Raw genomic sequence first — 17,926 nt, 5'->3', positions numbered from 1 at the left:
GTCCCGCAGACGTAGACAGCAGCCACCAGCTCCGCGAAGAAAGGCCGGCCCTGCATCTGCTCCGGGCACCCACTGTGTTTGGCAGAGTCCAAACAAAAAGAGCCATTTGCTGGGTATTATGCGCCAGCACCGTCTCCCAGGTCCCTTTTTGTGTGCCCTGATATGTGTGCTAAATGAAGTCTTAATTGCATCACTTTTGAATGATAAAACAATGTTAATCAGGCAGAAGAAGTAAATATCAGTTTCCGCCGCGCCTTTACTCTTTGCTTCGCTACTTGTTTTGCAAAGAAATTACATAAAAGCCAGCATAAGGATCACGATCCCCAAAGGAAAAAAAACAGGGAGGGTACATGGGTTGGCACACGCTACCTACACCAAGGGGCAAAATGTACGGAAACAAAGGGCCGAAAGCCAAAGCCCCCCTGGTAGTGGCAAACTCACCCTCTTCCTACTCCACAGCATAAGATACCCACCCCAGCATGCTCATATCTCACTCAGAGGAGCCCCTCACTCGAAGCATAAAAGCACCAGCGAGGCTGTGGACTTTAAGGTGGTGTCAGCACAGTAGCATGTTGCAGGCAGACCTCGCAAACACTCGCATGCAGGCCGTCGAGTGCAGGACAGACTGCAGAGATATATCCCCCACCCAGAAACTCAGGCCAGCTGGAGACCCACACAAAGACTCAGGTCCTCACCCAGTCACGGCATAGGGCTGCTGCTACACAAACAGACTGAGGTACACCTACATTCCAGCTACACTTACAGCACAGCAAGTGGTGCAGACACAGGCATTCTAACATTCACATGCACTCGCACACAAACACACGCTCACCCGCAAGCATGCATACAAAATATATTTAACAGTAATCTTTTTAGTTACCTTAGCTTCCAGATAGGGTCATATTCTAGCTAATATACTCCATTTTATATAACACTAACAGTAACGAATATTATTCACTATTTGCAAAATTAAACAAGCATTTTCAATGCAATAGGTCTCCTATTAACAATAGTTTAAGCTATTGGCATTGTAAATGACAATGTCTTTGATTTATGTTTTAAAAAACAATACATAAATAAAAGGCATTGTCATTTACAATGACAATAGCTCAAACTTGCGTAAATACGAGACCTATTGCATTGCAAATGCTTGTTATTTAATGGATCCTGATTGCACTCCATTGTCGCTCTGACCCTCGCTCTGCACAAGGGTCAGGTTGATTTATGGCACTTCTCAATGTCTCATGCCCTAGTGAGCATGTAGCAGTTTTTTAAAGGGGCTACTCTCTTAATAGCCCTGGCCATCTGTGTCTTGCAGAGCTGTAGAGCCACTGCACCCTGGGATGCACAGCAGCCTCGTTGATTGAACACAGCCAGGGCACAACCTCTGCCAATAGTTTAATGTTGTATTGCTAAGCAACACTGGCCTGTATCTACCACAATTCAAAAAGTGTTTATCTGACTTTAGAGAGAGACAATTATGGGCTGATCAAATTCCTCTAGTCTGACTTTATTTTCTTCCGCATGTTTAAAGACCTTACATAACATCTGGGGTACTTGTTTAATTTGTAGAACTCTGCCTGGAATCCATCCTTCCAGTGAGCCTTTCGCATTGGCATGCATTTATTGGCTTTCATGACTTCTTCCCCTGTAATATCTTTTGGCAGATGATCCTCTCCTCATTATGCAGTCGGAGATTGTGCTTATATTTAAATAACCTACCCTCTGAAGTAGTGTTGTTGCCTCTTCCTTCTTAGGTGTATGCAGTTTTGTAGAATCTCATAACGTTAGCAGTAATTTGATTCAGCAAAGTGATCACCTTACTATTGTGAGAACTGAGGGCAGATAAAACCCTTGATGATTCAATCGGCTTTAATTGCTGAGCCAAAAATCTACCAGTTTTTTGTCCCTGCTTGGGATGCTTTCATTTAAAAAGATCTTTATCCGCCACTGAGGTCAAAACGGTGTTCAGGTCGAATCTTATATTAGAGCTTTTAAGTTACTATCTGAAAGAAACACGTTAGTTATAGATTCCTCACCTTAGAATTACCCCCATGCGTCAGACTGGATCCGGTAAGTTGTTTCATCAGCAGGACCTGTGCGCGTCAGAAGGTGGCGTTGGTCGGCTTTGCGTCCGTTGTTAGCGTTGTGGTCTTTGGGATGACGTTGCAGTAGCTACTTAGATGCTGCCCTTGCTGACGCCAGTTCGTTCTTTTTCCGCGTAGATCCGGAGTGGTACCTCCAGTCATTTTTTGAGCAACTTTTGTCGCTGTCTTTTTTGAGTCTACGACCCCTGGTGCACAAGGGATGCCTGTATTCAAGTCATGCTGTTCCTGTACCCAACTTATGTCTGGTACGGATCCGCACCGCATGTGCCTCTTGCCTAGAGAGCGACCACAACCCCAAGTTGTGGTCCGACTGCCGGTCCATGGCTCCAAAGGCTTTGTGGGAGCAGTCCCGAAAGCTGCTTGAGCGCCGGCAGTCGGTTCTTCGAGGTCCTGGTCGTGAGGGAGGTTGAGGGACTGTGAGAAAGTGCCATCTTTCTTTCATGGTATGCCCCCACCTTTTGCTGAATGCTGATGTACTTTGACTTAGTGTGCTCTGGGCACCTGCCAATCGGGTACCCAGGGCCTGTGTTCCTTCCCTAAAACTGCATTGAAGCCTAAACCCACTTGGCATCTCTGGTCCACAGGTCAGTCCCTGGTAAATGGTACCCTAGGTACCCAGGTCACCGTGAACAGAGAAGACCCCTAACGGCTGCAGCACTTAGGGTATAGGGCCTCGAAGGGTTGCACAATGACACACACACACTGCCTTGGCAGGCTGTGTGTCTTGGTGCAGAACCAGAGTCGACATGACACACACCCCTGTGTGCCATGCCCACAAACACACTGCCCTGGCATATCTCAGTCACCCCTCTAGCTGGGTGCACTATGCCAGTGGTGTGGGCACAGATGCATGAGTCCTTTGCCCCTACAGTGCCTAGGTCTATTCATGGGCACTGTAAGTGCAGTGATGCCATTAAGAGTATATGGTGCTGGGAGGTTGTCATTACGAACTCCACAGCACCATAATGGCTACACTGAAGACTGACAAGTTTGGTATCAAACTTCTCAGCACATTAAACCAGCACTGATGCCAGTGTGGGATTTAATGTAAAACGCACAACAGAGTTGCCCCCTGAAACCAACCCATATCCCATATTCCGTATCTGGGCTGAGAGGCTGCCTAGGCTGCCACCCAGCTGACATGTTGCTGGACCCCTGGGTAGAGAGCCATCCGCTCTCTTGGGCCTGCAACAATGCACATCCTGGGACATGGTGCTAGGTCAGACCACTTGCTGTACTCAGTAATTGGTCCCCACTTGTTCTGACCCCCACTCTGGCGGGAAGACAGGTGGGAAAACCTAAGTGAGGAAAGGGGGTGTGCCAACATCTGCCAACACCACCCCTTAGGTGGGGGAGGCGAGGTGAAGCACAACTTCGGGCTACCTCCATCTTGAGGATGGGGAGCCTTACCCAATCAGTACTAGGCTCCTGCCCCCCTCCCACTGGAGAGTGGCAGGATAGGGGGGTGTACTCACCCCAGGAAAGGGCCCATTGGTCCCTGACTTTCCCTACCTGTAACACCCCTATATTTAGTATTTAGGGGCACCCTGAACCTTCCTTCCTCAGATCCCGATTCCGAACAAGAAGAAAGAAAACCTGCTGCGCAGCTGCTAACAAGAGGACAACGCCAACTTATTTGGCCCCAGCCCTACAGGCCTGTCGATCCTCGAACCTGCTCCTGCTAAACCTCGGCGTCTCTTGTGGTCAGCAACCTCAAAAACCCCGGAGGACCTGACTGCCTTGCTCAACTAAAGACTGGAACTACCACGAGCAGTGATTCTGCTCAAAGATCAACAACCCCTGGTGCCAGCCAGGAACCGTGAATCCAGCGCACTCTGCACCTGCCGAGCCCGGCCTGTGAACAAAGACCACGAGGACGTCCCCCGGGCGACTGTGACAAAGAATCCAGCACCCAAGGACCCTCCTCGATACTCCGGACGACGGTTGCAGCCTCACAACCAGGGACCCCTCCAACCGCGACCAGCGGAGGTTAAGATTTCCGGACATCAAAAGACACCCCTGCGCCCTGCAGCCCCCTGTGCCCTCCTCTAGGGTGCCTACCTAACCTACAGCTTCCCAACCTACCTCTCGAAGTGGTGGTCCCACCTGAAGAATCTTCGCCCTGAGCTTGCAGCCTTTGGTCGTCTTGTAGCTTTCCCATTGAAATACATTGGGCGCCCGACTGCCTAAAAGCACCCTGCACCCAGCCACCCGAGTGCAACTGGAAGTGCAGCATCTGTTCTATTCTACTTCCCCACTTGCCCTGTGTAAGTGACGAGGAACTCAGCTCCCACAGCCGCGTGGCCTGCCTGCTAGCAGCCACCAACCAAAGGCCCCCTGCCCGCTATAGGCTAACATTGGACCTACTCACTATGCTCCCGGCTGCCCATGTGCCGCTGAGGATGTAACTACTGTACTTACCTGACCCTGGGAGACCCCTGAATCATACCCCAGAACCTTAACTCTGCCAGTTGAGTACTTACCCGAAGACTGATAACCTGTTTTTTCTCCATAGGGTAACATTGGCTGGTTTCACTTGAAATTCTTCTAAGGGTCGAGTTTCGAAACTTTGAAATATTCCTTAAAAATCATTCGATAAACGAAATTACTTGCCTGTTACCAGGAGAGATCTCAGTGCTATATCTTTGTGCCCAGCACTGACCCTAAAACGTAATTACAACTGTGATTTTCCGATAACTCAATTTCCTCCCATAGGATAACATTGCCTGGTTTTTACCAGAATTTCTTTTAAGTGTCGATTTTCAAAACTTACGAATATTCCTTAAAAATCGGCTGTGGAACAAAAACGATTTCTTTCAACTGTTTATAGGAAATGCACCAGGGCTCAATCCAGGATCCAGCCCTGAGTAAGAAAAACATTTGTAAAGTGATTTTATTGCAATTCCTTAAAACTGAGCTCAATGTTATAATTGTGTTTAACTTGTGTTGCATATTGCAACAAAGGTATCTATTGCATTTAAAAGTCTATTGCTATTTGAAAGTATTCAATTGCAACATCTCATTCCGAGATAGTATTTTTATACCCACTTGTGGTTCTTCAAATAAACAACAATATATTTGAATATACAAAACAATTGGCCTAGAGTTCAGTGTGTGAGACCATTTGTTGACTGAGTGTGTACAACAAATGCTTTACACTGTCCTCTGATACTGCCTTACTGCTCAACCAAGCTACCACTTTAGAGAGTAAGGTTATATCTAACTTTAACCTCTGCCAAACCTCTCGGGACTGTGGACTCTGTGCACACTGTACCTTACTTTGGTGCAGTATAAACAGAGCCACTTTCTTACAGGGACCGGTCGCGGAGCCATCACCACTCATCCAAGTCATCGAAGTCCTCGCACTCTGGGTCGGATAAATCGAAGCACAAAAAAGAAGTCAAAGAAGAATCACCACTCCTCGACTTTGCCCCGTCGGTCGGTTGACTCGGCGAAGGATGCGGGTGGTGCCCCTCCCACAGCTCTGCGCGCTGAGCTTGAAGAGTCGACTTCGGGCTTCCCTCCCTTCTCGGGACCAGGAGCGACTCCTGCCCAGATTCTTAAATTTTACAAGGCTATGCACGCCATATTTAGGCAGCCTGAACCCACCGGCACACCTTTGGGCCCTAAGGACTCAATTGGGGGGGGGCCGAGGCCTTCTCCGTCGTCGGCTCCGGCCCCAGTGCCGCAGGCCCCCGTGGATCCAGGACTAGATCCGGAACGGCGCTGGTTGACCTTATTACACCTCCACCGGTGCCGCTTCCTCCGGCACCGCAACTGTAACTGACGCCGGTCGTGTCCCTGGCTGGCGTCGACCCCGGACTCCGTTCCGATTTGGACCTGGAGCCAGAACGGCATCGCCCGAGGGGTTTTTGTGCCCCTGTTCACTCCTGGGGTGCCTTTTCAGCCAGATTGGCAACCTGAGGATGAGGAGGAGGACTTGGGCAGGTCAGATGACCCTTCAACTGATCAGCGAGGATCTGAACCGGACTGTAGAGAGGAACTGCGGGATGCTAGTGGTCTCTACACCTCCCCTGACCTTGCCATGTTGTCGTCTCCTACCATGGCTACCAAAGACGGAGCGTCATACGCAGCGGTGTCGCGTAGGGCGGCAGAGGCTCTCAACCTCGAGCTTCCTCCGGTGGCAGTCAGGACTAACCTTCTGCCGGCTGTGAGCTCTTCGGAACCCCTGCTGCCATTTAATAAGGCCCTTACCTACATCCTTTTGGGCACATGGTTGAGGCTCAACAAGGGGGCTCCCGTAGACAGAATGATTGCCCAATGCCACTTCCTGGCCCCCGGCGACCCCACTTTCCTTTTCCAACTCCCCACCCCGGAGAGCGTGGTGGTCCAAGCCTCCACTTCCAAGAGTGCATTCCCTACCGCTCCACCGGAAAGGGAATCCAAGAAGCTGTATCTTGGGAATAAGATTTTCTATTACGCCAGCTTGGGACATCGGTTGGTAAACCACGCCTGTCTATTGGGCTGTTATTCCCACTCTGTGTAGGATACGGTTGCGCAGGTGCTGCCGCAGTGTCTCGAGGAGGCCTGGACAGTGCTCTCCCAGGCTGTCTCCGCCCGGAGAGATGTAGCGAAGTTTACCATCCGTTGTGGTCTGGATACCACCAATTCTCTTGGCAGGACACTTTCCACGTCTGAAACGCTTTGTTGCAAGGTCTGGATGAGATTGGCTTTTCTGGGATGTCCAGAACACCCTCATGGACATGCCCCTTGATGGCGGTCACCTTTTTGGCGGTCACCTTTTTGGCGACAAAGCGGACAATGCTCTAGAGGGCTTCAATGACCCATGTGCCACGGCCATGTCCTTGGGCCTCCACAGCCACCCAGTGCAGTCTGCTTTTTGCCTCTTTCGTGGCTACGAAAGGGGTGCCCCGCTATGTCCCGCACAGAACCTCAGGCGGCAGCAAGTTCCCCAACCTGCGAGCGGCTGGGGGCAAGGTCATGGACCCTATGTCAGGAGGCCCTCCGCCTCTGGACATGGCTGGAACATCAGGGCATATACCTGGTGGTTCAACACCTGTCATTTTCCCTGAACTCCAAGGTGGACGAATTCTAGTGCATGATGGATCACAAATGGCGTCTTCACTCGAAGGTGATGCAAGGTCTCTTTCGACAGTGGGGAGAGCCTTGGTTAGAACCATTCGCCACCAAAGAGAACGCGCAATGTCAGAAATTCTGCGTGATTGTATTTCCTAGGGGCCACTTGTTAGGCAACGCTTTTCGTTGCGAGTGGAGTTGCGGTATACACTTCTACCCAGAGTGCTGAAGATAAGGCGCGACCGGGCGCAAGTCATCCTTGTGCCTCCTGATTGGGCACGAAGAGTCTGGTATCCCAAGCTGCTCAAAATGGCCATCGATCCTCTGACCAGTCTGCCTCTTCGGGAGGATGTTCTGTTGCAGCAACAGGGGTTGGTCCTCCACCTGAACCTATCCAGCCTCCATCGCCTTGCCTGGAGATTGAGCGGCGGCAGTTGACATTGTTTGTTCTGCCTCCCGAGGTTTGCGATGTAATCTTGGCAGCCAGGCGTCCCTCCACTAAGACGGTATACGCCTGCTGGTGGAACAAGTTTGTGGCATGGTGCACACCGAAGGCTGTGGATCCCCTTTCTGCCTCTCTTTCGAAGGTTCTCTTGTTTCTTCTTTCGTTAGCCCGGCAGGGCTCTGCTCTGGGCCCTATCAAGGGCCATCTTTCGGCCATCTCTGCCTTCCTTCGCCTACCAGATCAGCCTTCTCTTTTAAAGTCCCCAGTGGTTAATCGTTTCTTGAAAGGCATAACTCATCTTGACTTGAATCTAGTTTAAACTTATTTAATGTGCACTCCCTTTGAGATGCTTCACAAATGTCCTCTGAGGCTTGTGACGCTTAAAACTGCTTTCCAGGGAAGTCATCACATCTGCCAGAAGTGTGAGCTCCAGGCTCTTTCGTCCAATCCTCCTTTCCTGTATGCCAATCTGGACAGGGTAGTTCTCCGGACTCGTCCCTCCTTCCTTCCTAAGGTTGTCACTGCCTTTCACATCGGGCAGACCATCACTTTGCCCACCTTCTTTCCGCATCCTTCAAAAGAAGAAGAGCGGCTCCACTATCGGGACCCAAAACGTGCACTTTCGTTATATCTGGTTCGCACAAAACATTTCCGGTTGGATGACCAACTCTTTGTTGGCTACGTGAGCACCAAGAAAAGGTCGGACCGCACAAGCGGACCATTATACACTATGCAGCAATTCAGAGAACAGTGTAATACCACCTTTCAAACTGAAAATCAACATAATAGTAAATCTCATCATAGTAGCAACCACTATAACTAACTAGGTGCTTTACGCACAAACCACCTTTTACTACAGTGTTGTGGTGATGTTTTGAAGGACTCAAGTGTGTGGATCTATGAAAATTACTAACTCTGAGATTAACAATATTGCAATCTTTTCTAGACTTTTAACTGTACTGCCCACACGCCTGTTCTTTTGTGGTTTTAATTTGCCAAATTCACATCACTCCAGTGGCAATCATTATGGATAGGCTTTCCTGTTTTCAGTTTCTATTTTTGGTAAATTCTGGTGGGCTTTTTTCAGTGTTTTCAATATCCTAAAAAACAGTTTTTATCAGTGGTTACACATTTTCACGCCACTAAAAACAGAAAAAGTGTTTTTCCGGTGTTTATGGAATGTTTTGCTTTTATTATTGCTTGCTTTCTGCACTGAAAGAACATGGTATATAGACAGTGTACTTATAGTGTATATGATGTCCAAATAGATTTTTGCTAATTAATTTGATTGTAGAACACCATACAATACTTCTTCAGTGAGTCTTTGGGTCATGTGCGCTTGCTCTTTCCTTCCCATGTAAACTTCTGTGAAAAGGCCCTCTCAGCATTCATAGCCCCTTGGGCTGAGAACCATCAGCTAAGGGACACAGTTGGGATGACTCTTTCCTTGATGCCACATAAAGCACAACATTATAAATATTTGCATTTTAGTTCCTGTGCATAAGAAAACAGTGCACCAGAATGGTCTAAAAAGTCAATAGCATCCCTCATTAACTCTGAAGATTGTAAAGATGCTTTCAGCATACCATCTAACAAGTGGCAAGGATCTCCTACAGGGACTCACTTCAGCTCGGTTATCAATTTTGACAGGTCATCACACAACTTTTTTATATACGTAGCTGAATCACTGCAAATACAAACAATATCACTCCAATCTTCGTTGCACTTGGAAAGAACCTTTTTTGCAGAGCATTACAAGTGAGACTGCGTTCCATGTTTTCCAAAAGTCTGGTGTCATGTTTTCACCACTATCCCAGATGCCTGGTGATATATATACTTGTCACTATACCTTGCATTGAATGTTTAAAGCCTGAGGTGTTGGCAATTCACCTACTATCAATACTGACCCACTAGAAACTATGGCCTGATGTATTAAGGGTTTTTACCCATTCTCTGTGAGTAAATGTGATGACATATATTAGGAAAGATTTTTATGAAACCAGCCATATTACCGATCAGTGAAAGAATCAGATGCAGGCAAAATATCAAATATGAGTTTGATATTTCCTGATTCTCTATAGTTTATAACATAATTAAACTAGACCTAAAACATAAAACTAAACCCTGCATCTTTAGACCAATGGCTACAAAACTGAAAAAGTAAAAGGAAGAAGAAACAATATTTTAGTGGCATCTCTAAAGAACAAAACTCAAGCAGAATAATGTTACTGCTAGCTTGTATAACAAATTTACATTGTATTGACGCCTTCAGGAAGAAAACAATTACTTTCACTCTCTTTTTCCTTTCTTTGAATGGCATTTAGTTTGTGGTTGTCCAGGTGTTTTTTCAGTGTTTATATGTTTTTACCGGTGAGGGCTATTTTTCTATCAGTGGGGTTTTATCAGTTATTATAGGTTTAAACCTAAAACCCCACAGCCTAATTATGGACTAGCACTGGAAAGATTAGAGTTATGGCCTGGAGTTTGTCACAGACTAGCCCAGCAGGGCTGAGTGTGACTGTGCTCCCTCAGATCACTGATATAGCATTTGTTTCAAATTTACTAGATAATGTAAAAACAAAATGTGCAAGAAAGCTATGATTTCTGCCAGAGCTGTACCTACTCCTTTGTTTTCTATCTTGTGTAGCTTGACCTTGATTTGAAGACTAATTTTGACACTTAAATAAATGCTCATCACTACTGCTGATCCCGAGTGTGTCAGACAATCTCAGATAGTGTTTTCATTTGTAATTTGCTGTGTTGTTGGTGGTCTGGTTTATTTTCAAAATTGTTTCCTTTTGTTCATATCTATTCTTAGTTTCACCAATATAGCTGGTCAACAAAAAAAATCTTAATGTCTCAATTGAGTCAGTTTGTTTTATGGTTCATATTTCGTTTACCTAATGAGGACAGTCTATTCCAGATAAATCAAGCAACTCACGATCAAGCAGTGGTGCTACAAAATGCCCTCCAGAACATTCCAAATCCAACATCAGAATGTATGTTAAGAAATGTTGCTATACGGTTAGCACAGCAAATATCGGATGAGGTAAGGAACATTCTGAATCACAAACCTTTTACAATTTTTTGCGAACATAGTAGCAGTACAGTCTTTGACTTGTTTTCATTGTATTTTCCATGGAGGTATGTTGACAATGCTGCTGAGTAACTTTATATCACATCTCATTTTAAATGCCATCTTTTTGGAACCCTTTCGCTGTCCATCAGTAATCTTAAAAAAATGATCTTGGCCCTATTCTACTAGCCAACTGTTTCTACAGGACCTGATTATTCTTGTTACTCAAAAAGAAGGCACAATGGCATCAAGATTTAAGTCTTATTACCTTGACGTCGACTCTGCAGGTGATCGAGACCTTCAAGAGGCCATGCTACAAATCTTTAGGGTACTTCTGGCTCCAGAGCGTGCTTTCAGGCCCCACGGAATTGCAAGGGCCTCAAATTGGGTAACCTCTGGCAGGTTCTTAGATGGCGCCATCTGTCCCTGTGGGACCGGTTACAATGCCTGTTCAGACTCTGGTACAGACTGCCACTTTGGCCCCAAGATCTATGCTAGTACTGATTCCACTGGCACAGGATGATGATCCAGTGCTGATGTTCAGACCCCGAAACACCAACAGCCAGAGTTCAACCTCTGTTGAGCTACGGAATTTCAAAAGTGCAACCAGTTGTAATGCAGCTTGGCTCTACCACTGTGCCTTTTTCATGTCATAGCTATAAGAAGAGGCTTCATTTTCTTTTCGTTTCCGACTGAGCTTGTGCCAGATCAAGGTGTGCCTTTATTAACTAAATGCCAGTCGGCTTCACAAGTTGCCTCATGGGCCACCAAAGGATGAAAGTGCATCATTTGCAGTAGTGGTTCAGAGGGCAGCTTAAGTATTGACATTACATCTGCCCTCCTGAAACTAGGACAAATGTGCCAAAAATTGTTCAACCTGCTTGGGGGGCGCTAGAGGGTGCACGGCAAGATGGCTGCATGATAGAGCAGCTCTGCTGGCCGAGCCATCAATCTGGATAATATCCTCCAGTTATGCCAGCGATCCCCAACCTGCCTGCAGTGGAAGCATAGTGGAGGACAGTGGGCAACCTCTCCTGTGCAGCGCTGTCCTCTGTGTCATCGGGCGGCCAAGAGGGGAGCCTAATAGTCTGTCGGCCCGCATCACCTCATGGCGGCTGGTGACGTGCTCTGGCCCCGGGGCTGAGATGAGTGCTGCATCTCGCGCTGATTTGGACCGGGAGGCAGCGTGTGGAGATTCCACGGATCGGCTGGCGGCCTGGGAGGATTGGTTTGGGGGTGGCGGGCAATCTAGCGTGGAATGCTCTAGGTTCGCTGGTGTGTACGCCATTTCCCGGTCCTGATCTGCGTGGCGCACTAGCTGCGGGTCGTAGGCTGCCGGCATTGACCCTGCTCCTGTTCAAGCCGGTCCACCGGACTGCTGCCTCCCGCAGAACCGGCCCACTGACAGGGGCATGCTCTGAGGTTGTGCTGCCCCCCCCCTTACTATGGCCCACCTGCGGTTCCCCGTGGCGGGCCTCTCTTGAATCCAGTGATCGCCCTCCTGCAGCGGCACACTGTGTCCTGCTGCCAGACGCCGGAGGTGGGAACTCTGATCGACAGCCGGACTTGTAGCTGGGGACGCTCCATATCGACTGGTGGAGGCAGAGTGATGTGAGTGGCGGCCGCACCTGCCGTTCATGTAGTATTAATAACGTGCCTCTCGAGCCGGCATATCCAGCAAGGCCCCTTACTGCTGCCTGCTAATGGTTACCAGAGACGATCATATTTGCTGAAGTACGGCGGTACGCTCATCTCACACCCATCTTCTGCGGCGTGACCGGGGGCGACACCGGTCTTTCTCCTGCCTCTAGACATAGCCATCACAGGGGCCTGCTTGCAAGATGCCATACCCTCTCCACCTGTAATCATCGGTTTTGTTGTTCTGTGCCATCTCTCTCTGCGGGCTGTGCAAGGCCATTACTGGTATTTCACTTACCAGACCTGGATTGTTTTTGGGCCTGAGTGTGTGAACAGCGCACATGAGTCACGTTTCAAGTATCAGCTGCTGCCTCCTGCGGGGGTCGAGTGGTGGGATGCGCAGGGCCTAACAGGATACTGCACCTTCGCTGCTGTCCCTCCCTCTCCCCACGCCCCGAAGACTGCTCTACCGTCGTCTTCACGACGTTACTGTGCACACTCCAGCGCATTGTCTTGCTTTGCCCTATCGCTTGCTCCTTCAATACGGACTGCCTGATTCCTGACCACGTTGGCCCGGACGCCCGTTGTACGGCCACTATCTTCTTCTCCAGCCTAGTCCTGCTGCAGTGTCATTGACATGGGGCAATCTGAGCACAGCCAACCGCTGTAGGAGAGTGGGGTCTGCAATCCTATGGTCACCCCCGATTTTTGCATTTTGCTGTACTGGTTTACGACTTTCCCTGGCTGTGGGCCTGCTAATCAGACCCACAGCCTAGCTGTTCTCTCTCTAAATTGACACACATGTACCTTAGGTGCATTTACCGATTGGTACTGGGCCACCTTATCTGTCCCTGTACAGCATACCTTAGGTATCCAGGGCATAGGTGTACCCAGGGCCTACCAGGGGCTGCAGCATGTATTATGCCACCCCTGGCTGGCCATCCAAATCTGACACAACTGGCTGCACGACAGCTGGGGCAAGGTGGTGTAATCACCCTTTGCTTTAGATATAGTATACCTATATCTAACCCTAAAATGGACACACAGATTCCTATCAGTCACTCCTATGGCAGGCCTTATCAATCCTGAAGGCAGAGTGCTTGGAATTATGTGAGATGGTGCTCTGGCATGAGCTGAGCCCGTTTGCAGCTTGCGGAACCAAGTCCTAATAGCTGTTCCATGATAACGCGTACCATATACTCTTAAGTGCCTTATAATCCTCGCGGTTATTTGCCAACTTTGGTATCGCTTTATCAAAACATGTCGAGTAAGGTGTCATACGAATTGGAATACTAACCCCTCGCCAATTCTGGCGACGGGGTTAGCATTCCACCCTTCTAGAGGGACACGACATGTATGTAACTGTGAACCCCGGTTAAAGTTAACTCGAGCCTCAGCATCACAAAATGGATGCTGCCACCACAGACACAAGTCTGACCTCCTGCTGCTGGGAGTCCTTCCAGGGAGGAGAGCTCGGACAAAGGGTTTCCTGTCAGGGGCAGTGCTAGCACCATCCCAGACAGGATTTTGCGTATCCCAGGTAGGCAGGGCTGAGAGGAAGGTGACTGCAAGTGGCACCCCGGTGCTCACTGTGCATATGCCGGCTCAAACCAGTTCCAGGGTCACTCCAGCCCCTGAGCTGGGGGGAGACCGGACAAAGGAGAGGGGTGTAACCACCCCCCTCCTGGTCCCACCCATGGGCAGGACCTAGTCGCGTGCCAGCCCCTTTTCTTAGAATAAAGGTAGGAGCGGGCCCCCTTCCCAAATTGGATAATCTTGAATCTTGAACTACTTTCCACGAAAGGAACTCTTGACATTCTCTGAAGACTCTCCCTTGTGGCTAAGGAGTAGCCACCCTGCACCCGCAGGCACCACCTAAGCATCGCGGTTTGCTGCACGTCCATCCTCCGGATCAAGACTGACCAGCTCGACGAGACCCGGATTCCCTGGCATCTCTGACCTCTACCTGCATCATCAGCCCAGCTGAGATTTGTGGGTGTGACGAGACCTGAGGGACCGGCCATCTTCAAAACCTGCATGGCGCTTAACCAGCACGACCGCCGATGGATCCTCAAGTGAGTGCACTGGGGTTTGAGAAGCCCCAACCCAGAGCAGCTCCAGCACCGAAGTCCATCCCCCCAGCATCCACGAGATCTGCGTGGGGCCCTTCTGCTCTCTGCTGCTTGCCACGTTGTCCGGTCGCTTGCCCGTTGGCTAGTGTCCCTCCTGACGACGTACCACGACGTTTTCACCGCTGGTCTGGTTGCTCCAGACTGGCCCTTGCTCCCTTCCAAAGGAGGAGCACCCCGGACCCTCCTGGTCCACTCCAGACGCCATCTTGACTCCACCGCGTGGGCTTGCCTTTGCCGAGGCTTGTTGCTCCAATCCTGGTTCCAGCATCTCCGACAGCAGACACCATCGTGGGACAGCTCCCACCTCCAGCCTGGTCGCCGACAAAGCCTCCTGGCCCGTGTGACCGCAGAGTCCAGCGTCGCCCACTCACCTGATCGTGGTGACCTCATCCGGTGCCATCCTGGTGCCCACACAATCACTGGCTAGTGATTAAGAACTGAGTCCCCTCTGCTTTCAGGTCGTCTCCATCACCGATCCAGCCTTGGATCACACCGAACGTCTTCACTGGTCGCCTGCCAGCAACTTCTTCTTTCCGGCTCCATAGACTACAACGAGGATTCCCGACGTCTTTTGAACCCTATGCAGCCGCAGCCCCTGGGCTAGGTAACCCGAGCATTTCGGTGCTCCAACGCAGGTTCACTATCCAAGTGTCCAGATCCTTTTTCGTTTTAAGTCTACCTAGTCGGATTCGTCCGGAAACAGTAACTTTAGAAATACTAGCCTCCATAGACTTTGTCCCGCAACCCGCGTGAGAGTGCACACTCTGCACCCGATCTCCCTAGGCCTCCTGCTCCTAACCTTAGAGTTCAGTAGTGTAGTCCTAGCGGTCCTGAAGCCTCTGGATCGAGTTACTCACCTGCTAGTATTTCGCATTCCACTTTTAGTGTATATGGTTTTTTGTGCCCCTCGGGGTTTTGTGTAAATTGTGCAACTTGAAGTATTTTCGTAAGAGTTTTGTATTGTGCTTAGCTCCCTGACTCATAAAGAGTTCAGGGTAGACTTGTTATTAATAAATATCCTTTATTTTTATAACAACTTGTGTGGTGTCCTTTCACTTGGTGTTCAAGGGGTATATGTGATGGTAAAACCGCTGGCTTAACACGCCCTCTAGAGTTTAGCCTAAAGACTGCTTTTGTCCACTCTACTAGGATAGCTGTCTATAAGGTTGACTTACAACCAATCCTCAATAAGGGTCGTTTGGAATGATACACAGTGATCACTAGAATAGTGAGCACTATATATCAGGCCAACTTCTCACAACCGCGCCTCACTTTTGAGCCCCGCGGGTCCCCAATAACATCTCAACAGGCGTCTTGTACTCCGAAATTGATGCGCCTAGTGACCAACTGTCCAATTTGACAAAACCCTCCTAGCAGTCCAAGCAAGTCTTCAATCTATCGATGGGAAGATCCACAACCTCAACTTACGCGTGGACCACATATCGCAGAAGCTTAAGAAACATGCCATGCGACAGAGTGAGGCCGCAACACGTATCGGAGGCTGAGGACGGCCTGCAGCAAGTGACTACGAAGGCGACGTCAATGGAGAGGGTCCTAGCTGTCATACAGGCTTGCAATGAAGATTTGGAGGCCTGGTCGCGTCGCAATAATGTGTTCATTCTTGGCTTACCAGAATACACCAACACTGGCCGCCTTCAAACCTATGTGGAAAACCTTCTCTGGGACATTTTTGGTGCGAAACACCTGTAATAGGTACTAATTGTGGAGCGGGCCCACAGGTCTCCTGCCTCTCTCCCTCCGCCGGGCGCGGCGCCATGCCCCATCATTGCCCGCCTACTCAATTACCGGGACCGGGATGCCATCCTCCGCATGGCCCGGGAGTAGGGCAAAATAACGCATGAGGGCAACACCCTTGCTTTCTACTCCGATTTCACTGCTGCAGTACAGGAAGCCCACCGGGAATACCAGCCAGTAAAAAAAAATACTCATTGCGGTACAGATCCCTTATGCCATGCTTTACCCGGTGCGACTGCGCTTCGACTACAACGAAAGACCTCGGATCTTCACCACCCCCAAGTCAGCAATGGACTATGCGAAGTCTCTAAACCAGACGAACAATGATATTTGAGGGTCCCTTGAATTGGGTGGATGTTCTGCTCTCTCTGCCACGCTCCAATTTGACTCTCCCTGCTTGCCAACTGCATTGTAACTTGGTGCTGTGATATGAGGACAATACCCAGCGGCCTTCATTATGCTGTTCGTACCACCATATACTCTTTGTTACGATACTGCTCATGTATAGGCAGATCTATCACTATCTGTGACACTACATGGTAATGACTAGACAACATGAATATTTTTGCTCAGAATAAAGAGTGTATCTCTAGAGTCGTGTGAAAACAATAGACCGCTATTTCACTCAATCGTGCATGCTTAATTTCACCAGAGTGGAGAGAAATAGAGAGACAGGCGTTTTCAATAAAAGGTGTTATTTTATTGAGCAGTCTTCTTTCTCATGCAAGAGAAATGAATTGCCACAATTCTAATACTTATCATAAAGTAAAGTGTGTACAGTAAAAGTAGTATTATGAAATACTACTGTAAAAGCATTGATAAGGTTTCTTAGCCATTTGATACTTTAAAATGGATAAAATATATACATACATAAAAAAATTGACTAACGAACTCAACTGGTGCTTCTAAGATACGCCTACCCCGGTGTACCTGACCTAAGCCTAATATGTGGGAAGGAGTAAGTAAGTTGCAGTTTTAAGTTAAGTTAGGTTTTTGCCAAGTATCGGAATCAAGAATTCTCTCGAAGGTTTTAATCAGCTCCGTACCTTGGTTATAGAATGAAGGAGGTCTTGTATTTCGCTTCTCAGGACTCTATCTCTCAGCAACCCGCGAGGGTGACTTGGGAACACCGGAGCGGAATTTCTCGGCGTGAGAAAAGACAGCTTCTCCAGCGCGTCAAAAGGGAGGGGCGGCTTCCTTCGGCTCTCGCATCAGCTGGGCTTCGGATAAGTAGATAGCCGCTCTGCTCCACACCACCGTGTGTTTGCTTTAGGCAACGTTGGTATATTTATACCTGAAAGGTGCCGGGTTTGACGTAAGGTTGGACGTAAGACGTCACTAAGAACTAACAGTTCTTTCTGGACTCCAGGAGTTCTTGTGCAAATCAAAACAAAAGCAGGGGGAATTCCCGGGCTGCTGGAGGCTTGGTTTGTTTGAAAGAACGCGTTGTGCTTTCTAAGAGTCTATGGGAGTAGCCTTGCCGTGTTTTGGACTGCATGGGCTATTACTAAATATGGATATGATTCTTATGCCTTTATAAGGATACTATTAGTTATAACCACATAAGGGCATGAATCGGGAATATCGAATTAGGGTCCTAGATAGAAATTCAACAACGTGCTCTTCATCAGGGTACGCTGAAATCAATACAGAAATACATTTTTCATTAGCTTCGTAAACCGTACTTAATGCTTTTAATCACTATTCTATGTTT

General features: G+C 48.7%; 1 protein-coding gene across 4 annotated transcripts in view; it reads left to right on the top strand.

The window, feature by feature from the left end:
* The window catches only part of USP9X (ubiquitin specific peptidase 9 X-linked), a 1,749,911-nt gene that overhangs the window by 1,000,331 nt on the left and 731,654 nt on the right, over positions 1 to 17,926 (top strand). For all 4 annotated transcript variants that reach the window (XM_086934127.1, XM_086934125.1, XM_086934124.1 and 1 more), the window contains one exon: positions 10,535 to 10,660. In XM_086934127.1, coding sequence (XP_086790253.1) covers positions 10,535 to 10,660 — 126 coding nt within the window. The remainder of the gene's footprint in view (positions 1 to 10,534; positions 10,661 to 17,926) is intronic.

Source organism: Lissotriton vulgaris, chromosome 8 (assembly GCF_964263255.1).
Source record: "Lissotriton vulgaris chromosome 8, aLisVul1.2, whole genome shotgun sequence".
Taxonomy (NCBI): domain Eukaryota; kingdom Metazoa; phylum Chordata; class Amphibia; order Caudata; family Salamandridae; genus Lissotriton; species Lissotriton vulgaris.
The sequence above is the reverse complement of the archived record's forward strand: the minus strand, read 5'-3'. Positions and strand labels throughout refer to the sequence as shown.